General features: G+C 39.6%; 1 protein-coding gene across 3 annotated transcripts in view; it reads left to right on the top strand.

Moving 5' to 3' along the window:
* The window catches only part of DLC1 (DLC1 Rho GTPase activating protein), a 283,634-nt gene extending 266,461 nt beyond the window's left edge, over positions 1-17,173 (top strand). For all 3 annotated transcript variants that reach the window (XM_063310381.1, XM_063310382.1, XM_063310383.1), the window contains 10 exons: positions 710-2,124; positions 3,549-3,725; positions 6,158-6,317; positions 6,755-6,953; positions 9,498-9,711; positions 10,161-10,275; positions 10,684-10,902; positions 11,753-11,970; positions 12,100-12,273; positions 13,175-17,173. In XM_063310381.1, the coding sequence (XP_063166451.1) occupies positions 710-2,124; positions 3,549-3,725; positions 6,158-6,317; positions 6,755-6,953; positions 9,498-9,711; positions 10,161-10,275; positions 10,684-10,902; positions 11,753-11,970; positions 12,100-12,273; positions 13,175-13,295 (3,012 nt within the window). In that variant the 3' untranslated portion in view covers positions 13,296-17,173. The remainder of the gene's footprint in view (positions 1-709; positions 2,125-3,548; positions 3,726-6,157; positions 6,318-6,754; positions 6,954-9,497; positions 9,712-10,160; positions 10,276-10,683; positions 10,903-11,752; positions 11,971-12,099; positions 12,274-13,174) is intronic.
* The last annotated feature ends 2,794 nt before the right edge of the window (positions 17,174-19,967 follow it).

Below are 19,967 nucleotides of genomic sequence, written 5' to 3'. Positions count from 1 at the left end.
AGCTACCAATAAAAATCAAACAAATGGGCAGGATACATTCCAATTGCCTTATTGGAGTCAATACCTAGCAGAAGCATTTTGTACTAGTTCCAGTTTTCTGAATGATTTTTCAAGGGCAGTACAGATCTTGTACAGTAGTCGTTAGTGAACCTAGAGTTATATAGGCAGGGGTAGCTTCAAGTTAAGACTTCTTGGAAGGACAATTCAGAGATTTCTCAATCTGGAAAGCCCTGGATTCAAGCAGTGGTGGGAACTGAAGAGTTAGGGCAAGTTTGTATGGTTAGGCACACCCATATTCTAAGATCTGTAGTATTTTATAAACAATCACCAGCACTTTAAATTGTTCACAGATGAGCTAACAGCTAGTGGCAATGTGACCCCAATAATGCCACATGGATAACTCTTTTTTCTTTTGTTCACTGAAATACATAACCCACTAACTACTCGGTGGACTTACAATATGATAACTGGACGATGGGACCAAATGGCAGGAATGCTTCATGGAGTGAAACTAAATGAATCCCTTTAGTTCTAAGCTGAGCTGATTTGCAAGGAGGTATAGGATCCACAAGAACAAATGTATACCTAATTTTGTAGGCCGATCAACTCCTGGAATTCCCACTTAGTTCAGCCATGCTGGTTGTAATCTCTTACCAAACCCATTGAGCAGGGATTGTGTGCTTATTCGGTGTGCCCTATTTCATTGCAGAGTGAAGATTCAGATGAAGATGAGCCTTGTGCAATCAGTGGAAAGTGGATGTTCCAGAGGGACAGCAAGAGGTGGTCCAGACTGGAAGAATTCAACATCTTCCCTCCAAAGCTCGATATGAATTCCACATCCCCAGAAGTGGCTCATCTGAGCAGTGCAACCAGTCATGAGAGTATGCTGATGGAGCAGAGTGAACACCATGAGGTTGCTTCCATTCACAGTATGAGCAGCAGCCACAGCCACCCAGCCACCTCTCAGAGTGATATAGCCACCACTAGGACAAACTCGGTCATTAGCATTACCTCTTCAGGAAAGCTTGTGGAAAATGAAGGCAGTTTGCCCTCAACTAAAGAGTTACCAAGTTTCAGTTGCAGTGTGAAAGCAAGTGAGAAGAATACCAGGTCCAAAACAAGGAGCCTGTTAAAGAGGATGGAAAGCCTTAAAATAAAAGGCTCTCATCATGGGAAAAGTAAAGCTCCTTCAAAGCTTGGCCTGATAATCAGTGGTCCAATTTTGCAGGAAGGCATGGGTGAAGAGAAATTAAGGCAACTTAATTGTGTGGAGATCTCCACTCTCAATGGCAACCACATCAATTTTCCCATGGTACGCAAAAGAAGCGTTTCCAATTCCACGCAGACCAGCAGTAGCAGCAGCCAGTCAGAGACAAGCAGTGCAGTTAGCACTCCTAGCCCCATCACAAGGACACGTAGCCTTGGTGCCTACAATAAGCGTGTGGGGATGTATCTAGAAGGCTTTGATCCTTTCAACCAATCAACATTTAATGATGTCATGGAACAAAACCTTAAAAACAGGGATTGCTTTGCAGAAGATACTGTCTTTTTCATCCCTGAAGACCACAAACCTGGAACGTTTCCCAAGGCACTCTCCAATGGTAATTTTGGTCCATCAAAGAGTAGTTCAGTGAACTGGAGAACAGGAAGCTTCCATGGACATGGACATCTTTCTCTCCGGCGTGAGAACAGTTCTGACAGCTCCAAAGATATGAGCATAGGAAAGAGACGCAACTCCTCCAGTTCAATGTGCAGTCGCCTCAGCATTTATGACAATGTTCCAGGTTCTATATTATATTCTAGCACAGGAAACCTGGCTGATCTGGAGAATGAGGACCTCTTTCCTGAGCTTGATGACATCCTGTATCATGTCAAAGGCATGCAGAAAATTGTGAACCAATGGTCAGAGAAATTTTCTGATGAAGGAGACTCTGATTCAGCTGTAGACTCAGTTTCTCCGTGCCCTTTATCTCCCAAGCAAATCCTACTAGATGTGGACAATGATAGGACCATGCCCAGTGATCTTGACAGCACAGGAAATTCATTGAATGAAACAGAGGAGGCTGTAGGAATCCAGGAAAGAAGGGATTCTGGGGTGGGGGCATCCCTGACACGCTCCAACAGGTCAGTGGACACAGATTTTAGTCTAAGAGGAGTAGCAAGTATGAGAGTAAAATATATAATACTTGTTCTTATGTGTATAAATAAGTATTTTAATACTCAGATTATTAATCAAATGTGGGTGGTGGACATAGAAAAATTGTTATCCTGCCTTTCAGCCCAGAAGATAGAAAACTTCAAGGTCAAGAAGTAACTTAAGTACCCTGGCATGCATAACTCTCAAGTTTATTTGAAGGACTTTCTGAAATGAAAAGTAATTTTAAAATACCTTTCATATTTACTAAATAAACAGACAAGGCAGGCAAAAGAGTAATTTGAAACACTCCAGTGAAATCTGCTTGTTCATCCTTCTTTCCTCTGTGGGAGATGTCTTCCAAAAGTAATTTTAAAACATACAGTGGTTATAGGCATCGAGAAGAAGAGTTTTCAGTATTAATGTTCTCCAAATAGAAGATAGATAGGCATATTCTGTGAAAAGTTACAGATTGTTGTAGCCAGCAGCCATCTACTAGGTGGGAAGTAGTCCACACCATAATACTTTTGGCTTGATAAAGATAGTGCAGCATATTCTTAAATTACAGCCATAATGTTTTGTTTTTTCTAAAATAATCAAACTAGTGTTTTTTTCATGAACTACAAGATTTTTATGCTTGAATATTACAATGTAGAAGCTATATAGAAATTAACTGCCTTTCCTTAAACTAGAACATACTCTATAAGCAGAGATGAGCAGTTACTAGAGGTGACACTGAATAATTCTTAATTACCTTCCATAGAATAAGAAAAGTTAGGATCACCCCAGTGTTGCGGTATAGCTGGCTTATATTGCTGATTATATTATCACTGAATGCTAAATTGTTTTTTAATATTAAGTCCTGTGTCATGGATTATCTTAGAAACCCGGAACGCAACACAGATCTAAATTATTCCAGTTCGTTTTCATGTTCATTACCCTGTTATAGCATCTAGACATCTCTTCCTCCACTGTGCCATTTTGTTACGAAAGCCTCTGGGAACATTTTGATCCAACTGCATGAATTCTTTGTATAGATGTTTGTGTTCAGGTAAAAAAAAATCAAACAGGTTCTCTATACTTGGTTTGATAGCATTCATAATTTCAACAGGGACAGTGCGGATAAAATTCTCACAGTATAAACATTGTCTAAGTACAGTAAATCTTCAAGTAAATATCCAGTGATTCAAATAAACTCTAGTACCATACATTCTGGACAAATGCAGCTGATTTTTTTTTAAAAAAATCTAGTATCACAAACATCTCAGATTCTGAAGCACGGTTGCTTAATAATTCTCGTACTCATGTCTGTAATGTGCTACCTTTCCAAATCACTCAGTTGCTCTGGCTTTCCATTTGCTTAAACCCATCTACGTGGTTCAAAATCACTCAATGTTTTTCTTTTTTTTAAAAGACACAGAATGAGGTGGCATAGTTTTCAGAGTTCCCATCGACCCAGCTTAAGCTCAGCAGCCTTACAGATTGACTGTCAGTCCGTTGCACAGATGAACCTGCTGCAGAAATATTCCCTCCTGAAATTAACTGCACTGTTGGAGAAATACACACCTTCCAACAAACATGGTTTCAGCTGGTAAGGAACTGTGTGCATCTATGGCAAGCCTGTGACTAGGCAGAACTTAGAAGTAATAGAACCTAATGTTAATTCTTGACTCTTGATTCCTAGCCAAATCCAACTGAGTTTTGTAAAGGGGCGGGAGTGTATTGGCTCCGGGAGTCTATTGGGTTTTTAAATATCTAAAGGGGAGGAGTTTCACAACTGAAGGGCATTGATTGTTAATAAAGCCCTTCTGTATCCTATTGCATGATCTTCAGCTTGCTGATAAATGCATGATCATCCTATTAAGTTTACCTTAAAACAGGTATGGACAAGTTGATGCTCTCTAGATGTTTTATTTACAGTTCCCCAGTCTTTTATTAATGGCAATGGAAATTGGGGCTGATAAAATCCAGAACATTTGAAAGATACCGCCTTGCTAACCTCTGCCTTAAGGATTGCATTAGAATATACATACAATACATTTATATCCGTTGGGTTAATAGTACACTCCAGAGGAAAAATGTTGTTAAAAATCACTTACTTCATAACTTCCATTTGTGGCACCCAAAAGTACAGAGTAGGGGAGGGGTTTGCAGGGAATATCAAATTTAATTGCTACTTAAACATCTGACTGACTCCTCCTCTCCCCCCTCCCACCCCACTTTTGTCTAGGACTGTATTTTAAGTCTATCATCAAAGCTCTTCCTATTCAAATGCTGTTATTATGGGAGCTGTGCTAAATACAGAAGTTGTTTGTCCTGAATGACAGAAATAAGCGCTGAGCAGCTTGCATGCTTGAGATTCTCAGTGAACATCGTAATATGTGTGTGTTTCATTTTCCATTACATTCCACCACTGTGTGTTTTAACAAAATGAAAGCTATGCATATGCTTATATCAATAACACTCTTTCAAACTGTGGAAATATAAATGAGGTGGGGCGCTTGTATGTGAACAAGTCATTCATAGACCTAAAAATAGTCATACCGTTGAGTTAGAATTTTCTCGGCTTTTGACATTCCTAGGCCTGCTGTGTTGTGAACGTTTTTTGTTGCTCTCAACTAAAAATTCTTAAATGATTAAGTGAAATAGCACTGATATATTGGATAGTTGAAAGCAAACGGAAAGGCCTGTTACCCAAGTGGGTAGAAGAGGTGGTTGAGAAGGAAGATGTGGGGGGAGGTCAAGTGGGGGCTGTATCTGAAAAGGTCATTTGTCGAAATGAAGTTTATTTCTGGCAAACACCAATGTATTACATCAGTTTCCTGCTGTGACACAAGCTGGTGGGTGGTAGAACAAGTTTGAAGGCTTTCTAAAGCAAACCATTTAATATACAAAAAGCTCATTGTTCACGTGTCCATCTTCTCCTAAGAGTCCTGAAAAAGCAAGATGATAAAGGATCTTTGGCTGCTACTTTGTATTTTATTCTTGCTGGTTTTGTCGTGGCCACCCTCATTTTGTCCTATACCTTTTGACCTAGCAGATTAACTAATCAGTTACTGCTATATTAATTGATTCATTTTCTGGTTACCTCTTAAGGCATTTTTGGTGTCACCAATTTATTTGTTCTGGTATGGCCCCAAAATTCAAGATTGATTTCATTTTCCAACCAAAAAAAAAGGGCCTGGACTGATTTTGGTGTATTGGCTGGAAATGATATTCTAATTAAATGGATTGATTTCAAAGGAAAGACAGTCAACTGATGAAAAATAGGACTGCAGCTTTAGTTCAAAGGTGAATCAACTGGTGATGGTGTAAGCAAAGAGCTTGCTTGCTTGCTTGTCAAGGCTCTTCTGCTGTATTATTGAAAACAAGTAAGGAATGTATTGACCAGTATGGCCAATATTGAAATTTTGTTGAAATGCACATCAGAAAAATCTGTGCAGTTATAGGTTATTATTTGCAACCCCTATTGCAAACAACAACAACAACAACAATAACAGCAGCACTGACTAAAGTACTCTTTCCTTTTGAAAGTCTTTGGTCAGGCAGTTCCTAGATGTGATCTTGCCTGGAATCCTACATTCAGAATTGTAAATATAACAGAGAAAATCCAGAGTGCCATGTAGGAAGAAGGCAGAATCTAAATAATACTACAATAAAATGTATAGTTTTTCCAGATAAATATTGAATTGTATAAAACAGATACTAATCAAGTAATTACTTCAACAACACTTGTGAAAACATTTTAAACTGCTCATGGCTCTTCTCCCTAATATTACACTTACTTTTAAAGGAATTTTTCCCATGGCTTTTTCTTAACATAGAATGTTACAAATTTCAGTGCCTTAATCAGGTTTTCCATGCTGCTATTCTCAATCATGTGAAATGTTTTCTGGCATATTTTTTAACCCGCAGCCAAGCATTAGAAAGAGAAGCATATGGTGCGTATTTGAGAGAAGCAACACAGATGACTATAAAGACACTTACAACTTTGTTCATGAAATTATTTCTGATCTTCTGTAGGGCTGTGCCAAAGTTTATGAAAAGAATAAAAGTCCCGGATTATAAAGACCGAAATGTGTTTGGAGTTCCCCTAATAGTTAACGTCCAACGTACCGGGCAACCTGTTCCTCAGAGCATTCAACAAGCTATGAGATACCTTCGTAACAACTGTTTGGATCAGGTTAGTGTCTTCGTTCTGGTCTAGGATTAAGATTACCCGCAGTTCCAGATGTTCATTTTCTGTTGTCTGTAAGTGCGGGGGTGGCATTCTTTACGTTTGTGTATGAGAATTGTATAGATAGTCAAATAAATATATTTACAATTAGACTATAATCCCCTACACAGTTTTATTGTCAGCCAGCCTCTTCACGTCTCCTATACAGGTGTACTAGGCAAAAAGAGAGAATGATGTGATTCCAGACTGGGCTGTTTGTATTACTATTTAATACAGTCAGACATGATTTTCCACATCAGAATTGATGTAGCAAAATATGGAAAGGGCTTTTGGTTTACTCACAAAACCAGATGTTGGATTTAATCCCAGGGCCATGGGTAGAAGAGTTATCAAGGACAGGTTCCTGTTTTGAGTAACATGTACATTTTTCTTTTGTCGCACAGGTTGGCCTTTTCCGAAAATCTGGAGTCAAATCAAGAATCCAGGCATTGCGACAAATGAATGAGAATGCAGTAGGCAAAATGAATTATGAAGGGCAGTCCGCTTACGATGTGGCTGATATGCTGAAGCAGTATTTCCGCAACCTGTCAGAACCACTCATGACCAACAAGCTTTCAGAGACTTTCTTACAGATCTACCAGTGTAAGTCACTGATGTTCATAGTTTCAGTTTGGCCATTCCCAGATTTCCACCTCTCCTTACAGGGCTCAGACAGAATAAAAGCTAACAAAATTTGCCTACCTCTGATTTACAATCTCTGACTACAGAATGGTATCCTGCAATTTAATTTTCCCTTACTTTGTAATTCTAGACCAGAGTGCTCATTATACTGATTCTGCAGAAATTTTAGACAACCTATTGAATTATGCTGCTCATAATGCCTGCATCAGCAGTTATTTCATCTATTCCCATCCCAAGTAACTGGTGGAGGTGAATTAATCTTTTGCCATGCTGAGTGACACTAACCTTCTCTTAAATCAATCCTTTAGCATCAAGTTGGGCATCATCTTTTAATCTAAGATATTGAAAAAAATTGCCGCATAAGTGGAGCAAGATTTAATTGTAAACTCTGATCTCCTACCCATATTTGGTTAATTAAGAGGAGAAACTATTGAAGAAAGTAAAAAATACTCCTATATCAGTTGCAGTTGAAGTGGTGGGAGCATCTGCCTTACTATTCTAATGTGACTCAGCAAAGATACTAGTAAAGTCCCCTTTAAAATGAGCTTGACTTCTGGTAGTAGTCCATGTAGTTTTCTTGTAACAGCATGGAAGAGGTTTGACATTGCCTTGTTCTAGGATGTTGCTGCTGCTGCTGCTGTTGCTGTCTTATTTGTCAGTACAATTTACAGCCCTGATTATTCCTAATGCAGGTAGTCCTCACTTAATAATCACAGTTGCGACCAGAATAAGCGATATGGTCGTTAAGCGAATCCGACCCAATTTTACAACCATTTTGTGGCAGTCGTTAAGCAAATCACATGGTCATTAAGTGAATCACACAGTTCCCCATTGATTTGCTTGCCAGAAACCAGCTGGGAAGGTCAAAAATGGCGATCACGTGACCACGGGATGCTGATACAGTTGTGAATGCGAACCGGTTGCCAAACACCCAAATTGTGACCGCAGGGATGCTGTGAGGGTCATAAGTGTGAGGACTGGTCATAAGTCCAAACCATCACTAAACAAATGGTCATTAAGCAAGAACTACCTGTGGTCTGCTGCATGATCCAGCTGAGACCCAGGTCATCACTTGGAACAAGAAAGAGACTGAGGCCTTGGACCAGATCATGCCCATGCGACCTCTCCCTCCCCATGGATTCTGACTCTTTCCATGGTTTATGGGGGAGCTGAGGGAGATGAAATGGGGTATGAGATGTCGGGAGCACCGCTGCAGATCAACAAGGAACTAACTCGATCAAACATGGGTAAGAGCCGCTATTAAGGCCTACCTCATGGTAGTAAGGGTGGCAAAGAATCAATATTTTTCCACCCTTATTGCGTCTGTAGATAGCCGACCAGCAGCCCTATTTAGGATGACCTGGACCCTCCTGGGTAAGGGGGGCCCTGAGGTTCATCTTCAGGATTATGCTGAGGAATTTGCACAGCATCTGTCAGATAAAATCACTCGGATTTGCCCTCAGTTGGATAGCAGCATTTGTACAGTCCTGTGGAGATGCCCAGGGTGCAGTCTTGCCCTGTTACGTGGGAGTGGTTTGAACTTGTTTGACTTGAGGAAGTGGACAGGATCCTTATGACTATGTGCTCAGCCACCTGCTCTTTAGACCCATGCCCCTCCTCACTTGTTAAATAGCCCAGGGGTGTTGTGTGTGTGGGTTCTAGTGGAGGTGAATTCTTCCTTGAGTGAGGGGGTTTTTCCTTTATCTCTTAAGGAGGCCTTGGTTTGCCCCCTTCTCAAGAATCATTGCTGGACCCCACAATACTAGACAATTTTTGTCCAATATCTAACTTCCCCTTTTTGAGGAAGGTGATTGAGAATTCTCAATGTTTCTCAACAGCTTCAGAGGACCTTGGATGATGCGGATTACCTGGATCCCTTTCAGTTAGGATTCAAACCAGGGCAGGGCCGCAACTAGGGTCTGTGTCACCCAGGGAAACATGGATTCCGCGCCCATCTTGGCACCCCCCCAGCACTCATTTTGGCACCCCACCAGCGTGGCACCTGGGGCACGTGCCCTGGTTGCCCCCTCCCAGTTGCGGCCCTGGACCAGGGAATGGGATGGAAACAGCATTGATCATGCTTTTGGATGATCTCTGGCATGGGTGGAACTGGGATTGTGCATCCATCCTTGCCTTACTTGACCTCTCTGTCATGTGGGTGGGTTCTAGCGGTGGTTCATTCTTCCTTGAGTGCGGGGGTTTGCACCTTTTAGCAGGACTGCAGCTCTCAGAATTAAATTCTAAATTTAACTCTGGAACATGAAGAGCTTTGTTTTACTGTTAAGTCTCTTGCTAAGCAGGAAATACCTGAGGGCAGTTAGGCTGTTGACGAAAAAGAAAAAAGAAAATTCTTTCATTTACCATGAATGGTATGCAGCACACTGAAGGAAATCACTTCAGACTAAAGTCAAAAATAGCTGAAGTTAAGAGTTTGCTTTGGGATGCATTCATGCTGCATGGGTGGAAAATCAATGAGTTGATGAGAAGACTGCTGATTTTGTGCAGATGTGCCAAAAGACCAGCGTCTCCAAGCAATCAAGGCAGCCATTATGCTTCTACCAGATGAGAACAGAGAGGTCCTACAGATTCTTCTGTATTTTCTGAGTGATGTCACCGCTGCTGTGAAAGAAAACCAGATGACACCAACTAACCTGGCGGTGTGTTTAGCACCTTCTCTTTTCCACTTGAACACCCTTAAAAGAGAAAATTCTTCCCCAAGGTAAGTCTCTATATTGTTCTACCCTAAGTTCCATCACTAGCAGGCTGCTACACCTTTAAAGAAGCCTTTCCTTTCAACTCCCTTGATTCTGTTCCTCTTTTTAAAAAATCATTAACTGCTAGCAATTATATTTTATTTATGTAGGGGTATGATTTATAAACCACCTCATTTCAGAGACTGGGTGCCGTATGTCATCACTCATAGTATATGTCATCTCTTAGTTCTACTGCCAAAGAACAGTACTCAAAATATATATGTGAAAGTTCTAAAACCATCCATGACAAGTAGGGATCCATGAGAGAAGCTGAAGATGAACACACTTAGATGCAGAATGTCAGATATAAAAATAGCTTTTAGATGCAGCCCCTGCCTTTTCCTTAAATGGTTCGTTTACAGACTAGTGCATTCTGGTCCACTTTTATTGATCAGTCTTGTTCATTAATTGATAGGGTAATGCAGAGGAAACAGAGTCTGGGAAAACCGGATCAGAAAGACTTAAATGAGAACTTGGCTGCAACCCAAGGCCTAGGCCACATGATTGCTGAGTGTAAGAAGCTTTTTCAGGTGAATATCTGTCTATTTGCTTATTTTAACATCTTGAATTAGTATTCTGTGTAAGTTGTATTTTGTTTTTGATACCGAATGTCCTATCTGGCAGCTAGTTTTGCTGGAAAGCAACATAAGGAATTAGAATGGGCATAATCAAAATATGCACTGCTCCCAGTTAAAAATACTTTGTGGCTTCTAGCTTTGTGTGTGTGTGTGTGTGTGTGTGTGTGTGTGTGTAGGCATGCATGCACTTCAGTGATGGAAGAACTACATAATTCTTCTGAGGAGATTAGATGTTGTCCAGTTGCTATCCCTAATATTATTTACAGCCACCTTCAGAACAAAGGCAATAAAGCAAAATGTTAGCTCATCATGTGAACCTCCAATTGTTTACTCCACTTTATTCCATTCCCCAAATCTCAGATCCCAGAAGAAATGAGCAGATGTCGGAATTCTTATACAGAACAAGACCTTAGACCCCTCAGCTTAGAGGACTTGGGACGAACTAACAACTCGGAGTCTGCCAATTATCATTCTTATATCCAGGACTGTGTGGATGATTTGTTCAAGGAAATCAAGGATAAATTTAAGGGCTGGGTCAGTTGTCCCACCTCAGAACAAGCAGAACTCGCCTATAAAAAGGTATGTTGATATATATCTAGGATTGCTATTACTTTCTAGTGTTAGTGCAGAGTTTTTAATGGACAAAATTTAATTTACATGGTCAATATTCCTTCAGTGTCATGCATTGGCTTTCTGTAACCACATGTAATGAATAGATGCTTGTATAATGCATGTATCCTAAGACATGGTATGTTTATTTAAGAGCTTTCTATCATCCTTCATTACTGTATAAGAACTGAATGAAAAATGGAGGATAATTTATATTGTAGCAGATTCTAAAATTTTGATTTGGGGTTGTCATGAGTCAACCTGTGACTTAAACATTAAATATATAAAGTAATCCAAAAATATGTTAAAGATTCTCCCAACATTGCTAAATAAGGTTGTTATTGATATCATTTTATGCATTATGTTCTCTGCCAAGCTGGCAAACCACAGATTTTCATCGTAATAAGGAACGGTCAGAAGTGTGTTGATATTTTGATATATGGAGAGTATATAAGTATGCCCCCATAAGGTAATGGGCCAGAAACCAGGAGACTGTAAGTTCTAGTCCTGCCTTAGGCATGAAAGCCGGCTGGATGACCTTGGGCCAGTCACTCTCTCTCAGCCAACCCACCTCACAGGGTTGTTGTTGTGGGGAAAATAGGAGGAGGAAGGAGTACTAGGTATGTTTGATGCCTTGAGTTATTTATAAAAAAATAATAAAAGCGGGATAGAATATAAATAAATTAAATAAATAAATAAATAAATAAATATTTTATTTTGAGGTCAATTTAGTTCCATTTTCAAGTAGTCTATAATGATTATTCATGAACATGACTGTCATATAAAGATGATTAACTCCTTAGCAATGATGTACTTGTAGGTTTGTGAAGGTCCACCTCTGCGACTATGGAAATCCATTATTGAAATCCCTGCAGCTCCTGAAGAAGTATTAAATCGTATCATTAAAGAACAGCATCTTTGGGATGAGGATCTTTTAGATGCTAAAGTAATTGAGACTTTGGACAGCCAGACTGATGTTTATCAGTTTGTACAAAACAATATGGCACCACACCCAGCAAGAGACTATGTCATCCTCAGGTAAAGACTGTATCCATAAAACACTATCTTAAAATTTAACAACTGGGAATAAAAACACATTTGGATAAACTTGCTCATCTTCCTTTCACTCTTATCCATTTTTACAAAAGTTGTGCTTGATTCTAACAGGACTTGGAGGACCAATCTCTCTAAGGGAGGATGTGCACTCTTAAGCTTCTCAGTGGACCATGACCGTGCACCCATCCTTGGTATTAGAGGGAATGTGCTGTTGTCCAGGTATCTTATTGAACCTTGTGGAGTAGGAAAATCCAAACTCACCTATATGTGTCGAATTGATTTAAGGTAAATTATGCCCTCTGCCTTCATTAAGTTGGTCAGGGAAATTCCATCTCCAGTATAATGTGTTCGTGGAATGAAAAGTTACAGTGCCCAGAGCTATATCGTAGGACAGTATAAGCAATGGCGCTCTCCCAATATCTTGCACTTCAGATCATCATTCTCTGGCATAGTCATTGGCAAGGGATTGTGTAAATTAAAGCTCCCAAACATCTGAAGAGCATTTGTTTGTCCACTCTGTGGTAGAAAGGCCAATTAAAATTAATTTGAATCAGTTACTTTTAATTTAGAGTACTGATGGGCATTGTTGGCTTATTGATACTAATGCTCCCAAAGAATCTCCCTTACCGCCTGAGTTTACATTTTTTTTAGAATCTTTGAATTAAAGAAACTCGATCCCTTGTGTGTGTTTAGAGAACAGGAATCATGCTTCTGTTTTTGGAGAATGCATTTGGGGCCAGAGACAGCTCAGAGATTGTTTTGTAAGTGTTCCTTTAGCAAGGGCAGTAGACTTCTTGGGAATAAGAGCAGATGGAAAGCAGCAACCTTGCCTGCTGCCTTCTTTATTTGCAGTTAGTCATGTTCACCTGCTTACCATGGCAGCTATTTTGCATGACTGCCTACAACATGCTTTCAAATCAGGCCAAAAAGTTTGCTTACAAAAAGATGGTTTAATCGGTTTTTTGCAAATTCCAACCTTCCCAAGGTCTTGAAAGGTCCCTTGGAGATCCTAAGTGGAGATTTTTGGGGAAATATACTCAATTCTAAAAAGCCATCGTTCCTTGAGTCAGCCTTACAGACTTATTACTTCTTGGCTTCCTTAGTGGCTTCCCATTCTTGTTTAGTATCAGAAAAAAAAACATTATTTGAAATTATCTAAATTGTACCTTTTCTTTCTTTGAAACAGGGGGCACAAGCCTGACTGGTACACAAAAGCTTTTGGGCACTTGTGTGCAGCTGAGGTTGTGAGGATTAGAGACTCTTTCATTAATCAGAATCTGGAGACTAAGGAAGCAACATCCAGGTGATGAAGCAATTGAACCAGCACAGCACCAGCCTATGTAGAGGTTTTCAGAAAAGACTGATTTTCTGCCCCAGGATGGATCATCTATCCATTAAGTTTTGTCCTGAAGAGAAACTTTCTGGAATGAGTCTGAGATTGTCATCAAAATTCTGTGACAATCCCATGCATTTTTAAAGCTGCTTTTGTGTCTGTGTTAGGCCTATAGTGTAGGTCTTAACTGGAATATTTTGGATGGTGCAACTTTTTTTTTTAAGGTAAGGTTAATGTTGCTTAGGTGCTGTGAATTGCTTCTGAGAAGCAAAGCTCTAAGACTTAAATATATTTCTGGAATATAGTGAAAATGGTTCATTCCTATATGATGTTAGCTTTATGTATGTATCTGTATGTTGTTTGCTGAGGGACTGTTGCAGCCACTGGATTTGGTGTGTTCCTCAGTGGATTCTCGCTAAAGTAAGTGAAGGAAGGCTTGCATGAAGGCAGAGATACGAATGACTGTCTAACTTGTTGACTGGAGTATGAAGGGGCAGAATGGTAGAATCAGAGTGTCTGGTACACTTGGAAGGAATTGGGAAGAATTTAATGTGTGGGAAAAGAATCAGCCTAGAATCCTATTGGTCCAAGAGACCATTACAAGCTTCAAGTCTTCACTCCTATGAGTTCTTATTACTGATGTGTGTATCTAACAGCTGAAAAATGTGGGCTGTATCAGGCAGGGCAAAAAATGGTGAAAAGCAGAACACTTGAAACTGATGGGTTTTTTAAAGTTATTTAAAATTGCCAAATATACTTCAATATGTGTCTGTTGTATGGCAAACATTTTTATGTGTTCCTGTTTGGAAGCTCCCAGAATCACAGCTTTTCGTAGCTTCTTTATGAGGGTACCTATAGGGGCATGTGCTTGCCATAGCTGGACTTCATATTATTATTAGGAGTACTTTCTTAACAATCTGTAAAGAGCATCTCAAAAAACTGTGAATGAAGTGGCAGCCCCAGAAAGTCTCTCCAGGTCTGAATGTCTTGGAAATAACAGTGCAGCGATCCTGATATATAGGATTCCAAGGGAAGAGATGATTTGGAGTGTGTAAGGGCACTCATATAGCACCTAACCTTTAAAGAAGCTGTGTTTTTTCTTGGATGCATTTGGTTGTCCACAGCTGCAGCAGATGTCCAGGGAAAGTCTCCTTTGGGTTAAGGCAGTGTGTGAGTGCCAACATGGTCCCCAGATCACTTTTCCTATACCCAGTCTTTTTCCTAGACACTCATCTGTTAAGATACAAATAGAAGCCTTAAAAATCTTCTTTGTTTAATTAATATCATAGGAATAAATGTTTGTAGTTTGAGAACAGGGCCGAAACTGCTTTCAGTAGCTGAAAAGGGCAGCACTGGAAAACGGCATAACTGGAACCTTATGAAGTTCTAAAGTGATTCAGTATAGTGGATACCCTTAGGAGTTAAAGATATTCATATATCCCATTCCACTGTAACCATATAACCTCATTTATTGACATGGTTTGGAGGAAAATATCCCCCAAATTTAGAAGCAATGTAGTTGGGTAAAAAAGAATACTCTTGCCACAAGATTATATGACATAATAAAAAGAACTGCAGGTTAAAATAAACAGATTAAAATTATCAAGAGTTCTATCATGAACTTTTTATAGGACGTCCCAGAACTATAAGCTGGAGCAGCCAGGATAGCAATAATAAATGAAGATATCTAGGAAGATACATGTAGGATGTTGTTGTTTTATCTGTCTAAAAGCTATAGATTAACTGTCGTGTGGTTTTTTGGGGGAGTCAAATTATTATTTTGCATGTAATATTGTCAACAATTTCATATGCATTATATATTAGTAAGGAATCTTTTCAAAAACCTTTAGAGAATGACACAGTTTTCGTGATAGAATTTACTGTAAAAACAACAAAGCACAGAGGAGATAAATGCTGTCCTTCCTCCTTGCTTCAGACTATACAGATAGTGCTCACTTAACAACCATAATTGGGACCGGAATTTAGGTTGCTAAGTGATACGGTCATTAAGCAAATCCAGACCCATTTTACGACCATTTCTACAGCAATCGTTAATAAAATCACATGATCATTAAGTGAGATCATGCAGTTCCCCATTGATTTTGCTTGTCAGAAGCCAGCTGGGAAGGTCAAAAATGGCAGTCATGTGACCGCAGGATGCTGAGATGGTGGTAAATGTGTGATGGTTGCCAAGTGCCTGAATTGCAAGCACATGACCATGGGAATTCTGCAATGGTCGTAAGCTGGTTTTTCAGCACTGTTGTAACTCCAGACAGTCATTAAACAAATGGTCATTAAGCAAGAACTACCTCTATGTGCTTTCTTCTGATGCATTGGCTGTTGTGAAGAATAGAAAATCATTGTAAACCATGCTGTTAAATAGCACTGCTGTTTTGTAATTCAGGGGTGAACCTAGCCCAAAAGCAGGACTTCGTCTCTTGCTGTGAAGCTAATCCCCCGCCCTTCCCAAATCTGCTATGGTGCCCCATTATAAAAATTATACTTTGACAGATGCACGGTTCATGCAGAGATGCACTGAATCAGTGTCAGGTGTGAATGATGTGAAATAAAATGAAAGTGATTTGTCCGTGTATCTGAAATAAAATCATTGTACAGATCCATTTGAATAGTTTGTGACTGCTAAAACCAGTAACTTTTAGCCCTCCTTTCGCTTAGCTATTACAGCTGCAAATTACTGCCAGGATGTGTGTTGTAACCAAAGCTTATGTGAAACTGGCAGTTGCCGCATCTTGGTCATTCAGAAGAGACCTGTGCAATGTCCACATGGCCTTCTTTCCCAACCTTGGGACAGTGGCATGTTTAGAAGGAGCTCTTAAATACCATTGTCAGTATTATTTTTTTTCATAGATTGTTTGAGATGATTTTGAGAGTATTAGGAAGAGTTCTCCCTAGTTCTGCAACTGTATTAGTGCCCCATTGGGTTGCTTGTGTGTCTATTTTTTTTCCTCTTTGTTCAAACTACAAGCAGTGTTATGTAGATGCAAAACTCAGGCTTACACAGGTTCATAGAGAAGGTCTGCACGGTAGGTTAGGAAGCTTCCTTGTATCTGTTTCAAGTGTTTCAGAAGATGGTGTTCCTTGTGATGTTCTTCTCATGGGACATAAATGCAAACCCAGAAATGAATACTTACGAGGGACACCACCACCCAGAATCACATATAGACTGGTATGAACTGTTTCAGGTAAACTGGGGGAGTGGGGAGGCAGGCAGAGAAGCAGGAGCTGTTCTAGGTCAAATCCTCCCATTAGCTGCTTTTCCCAATGTCTTGTGTTTCAAATGTATGAAGCTTAACCTTAGACTATAAGGCGGTCTTCCCTGATCTGATGCCCTTCAGTTGCCCATTGCATCTGGAGGACAATAGTGAATAAAGACCACCTTACTCTTAGCCTAGAAACCCTGGCAGTCATTCCACTGATGTCACTGTAAAATGTATTGCCAGGTGAGGGTGTTTGGTATTGTGCCATTTATAGTTATCGTCAGTAGGCGAATTGTGTATTCTTTGTATACTTTTTATTTCTTTAAATATGTAAAAAAATGTATGTTGTACATACCATTCTGCTGTAAACTTGTAGACTTGTTCACACTTCATTGTCCAACATAGATAAAGCATGAAGATAATTATTTAAGATATACTTGTATTTATACCTCAGATATTCTTTGAAGGAGAGGCAGGGTGTTTGTATCTCAAGTTGGCTGCCCTTTCCTCCAGTGTAAATATGTTCTTCACAACTGAAAAAAAGGTAAAAGAAGAAAAGGTTTATAGCTTGCTATTATATGCCTGTACAGAACATAATCAATAAATGCACTATTAAGTGTTTATGTCTGTGTGATACCTGAATTCTTCTCCATTTTCTATGACTTTTTTTCCAAGTCTTTTGCAAATGTAGCATCTAACCAAGAAAGAAAGAAGTCAGGCAGGCATTTGGTCCATGGACCAGATGCATCAGAGAGGTAACCTGTCTTGCCAAACATGCAGATCTTGTTGATGTAGCTTTTTTTATCCTGTTGTTGGAACACCGTCTGTTGCAGATATTCCTAGTGTTACTCAGCTTCCTTTAATCACATCCTCCTTAACCAGCACAGTCCTTTCCGATCTTTAAAGGAATAAACCCCTCTTGAAGTGTAATTCTATGCTGAGATCATAACAGACAAACAAGCTTGTAGGAAACGGAGTCCCTTTTTGGGGGGAGATGGGCAGTGATAGAAAATTGAAAAATAAACAAACGAACAGCTTGTAAGGCCTCAGCTTAAGCACTTTATGGATCTCATTGTGGGTTTCAGTTTTTCCAGTTGCTTAAGGCCTCAGTTAAGCAGGCTGTATTGCCATTTAGTTCATCTGAATAATGGTAGGGCTGTTTAAACAAAAATGTTCAAAAGCACAAAGGAAATACTGTTGGCCTGTCCAGGAAATGCGAAGGTTCCTTCGAAGCAGAAGACAAAAGAAAGGGGAAAAAAACTTCAGGCGATAAATTGGTGAAAGTGTAGTGCTTATACAGCAAAGGAAGGAAGGCAAAAACAGGGCAGTGGGCTTTGTGTGTCATTTTAAACAGGGTAAACTACAGTATTTAGGAAGGTCAGCTGCAGAACATTAAAAAGGAAGTAATCACTAGAGGGAAGACCTTTTTGTGCCACAGAAGTAAGTTCCATCTGGGAGTTTCTGATCATTTAAAAATCATATACTCACATGCTTGCACACCAGTTTGGGGAAGGTTCAAGCAGGGCCAGCTCCAGGGGATCCAAAAACCCAAGACAGCTGTGATCATGTGATTGAAGCCCTGCCCCTTTTCAATATGATGCATGTAAAAAGAGGTGGGGCTTTGATTATACAGGCATGGCTGCCATCTTGATTTTTCACACACACACTCTGCAGTAGCCCCTGGATTTGAGGATGAGGTTTCTGCATGTGATGGATGGACCGGTACCTATGTGACTGAGTTACTGAGCTAAGTTCCACAACTGTTTGTCAGAAGAACTTCATTGAAGTTTTATAAAGCTGCTGGGCTAGACATAATGAAGAAGGTCACCAACTTCTTACCCGGCTAGTTCCAGTGTTGATTAGGAAGAAGGTGAATCTCTGCAACTGAACTGGATCAGATGCTAAATAGAATGCATTACTTCAGTATTGATAGAGTATTGGATTGCAAACCAAGTTACGTAAACTGCTATGCCTAGCTCATCTGTAAAGTAGCTTTGCATCAACTAGGCAATTGATTTTCCATGTCCAAGCTACCGTACACCATGCCCTGGATTTCTGTTGGAAATTTCAGGTATTTAGAAGTGATTTATTTCATATGATTTATTTATTTAATTTTTATCCCACCTTTATTATTTTATAAATAACTCAAGGCAGTGAACATACCTAATACTCCTTCCTCCTCCTATTTTTCCCACAACAGCAACCCTGTGAGGTGAGTTGGGCTGAGAGAGACTAGCCCATATATACTTTTTTAATGGTCTGCTATCTACTATTCACTTATGTCCGGCTGCCATTTATCAGTGAAACACAAAGTTAGGTTCATACTCCATTTAAAAGAAACTGGAACCCCTAGATTTACTACCAACACAAACTTTACTATCAGTGGATAAAGTAGGCATTAATACCTAAATTTATAGAAAAATTGTGAATTCGCACTGGTTATAAACATCAATTTTGGTCTGCTGAATTCAAGACACAATGACAAAAATTATCATTACAAGCTTTTGGAGTCAGCTTTCAGGAGAATATTCAGACATACCTATCTGTTTAAGGCAGGTGCATGTCAGGGTTGTGGCTTTTGCTTTTTTAGATACATACATATTGCATTCTGTTTTGCTTTAAAATGTAATTAATGAAAGAAGTATTGCTTATGGTAAGAAGTGACATTTCACCGTTTGTTTATATTCTTCCTCATGTTTCCAAACAGCCAAAAGAAACAGCAAATAGCCCTAAATAGTACCATTTCAAAAACAGGTACCATCTACCTCCAAATAACATTTTTTCTTTACAATCAGACAAATGCTTGCAATAAGAAATAAGGATGTGGCTAGGTATGGGGAGTGGGGAAGTATTTGATTTCCATTTTGCGTGGGACAAGGGGCCTAGAAATGTTACTGCGGGTCTTGTGGCAGCATGGAACAAGGCAGTCCTTTGGTCCTTGTTCTCTGTTTTGGTAATGGTGAAGAACCTTAAGATCATCTCCAAACTACTTTGAGGACTTGGAGATTGGAAATGGTGACAGTGTGAAGATCCACTTGGCTGATCTCAGGTTCTAAGAAGTGCCTGTCCTCCAGCTCTCTTCACCTTTATTTAGACTTGCAGCAGATTTATTTTCTCAGGTGAAGTCACAAACTGGTCTGAAGATGTGATAACCAAAAGAGAAGCAATATTTGTTTATTCATTTCTAGCCAGCTCCTCCTTGTCTTTGCCCTTGGTTTTCATTTCAGCTAAATACTAGAAGCCCTCAGCAGGCAGGAGAGAGGAAATCCAAATAAGTAGGTATTCCCTCACCCTCACAGCTTATTATTATTATTATGAACTTATTATTCAATGTTGTAAGAAAGAAAGTTGATATTTAAGATCCTTGAGGAGGAGGAGCCAAGCCTAAGTTGTATTTCAAAGGCCTCTGAGAAAGACTTTGCCAATGG

This window comes from Candoia aspera, chromosome 8 (assembly GCF_035149785.1).
Source record: "Candoia aspera isolate rCanAsp1 chromosome 8, rCanAsp1.hap2, whole genome shotgun sequence".
Taxonomy (NCBI): domain Eukaryota; kingdom Metazoa; phylum Chordata; class Lepidosauria; order Squamata; family Boidae; genus Candoia; species Candoia aspera.
Note: the sequence above shows the minus strand (reverse complement) of the source record. Positions and strands in the feature narration are given on the sequence as shown.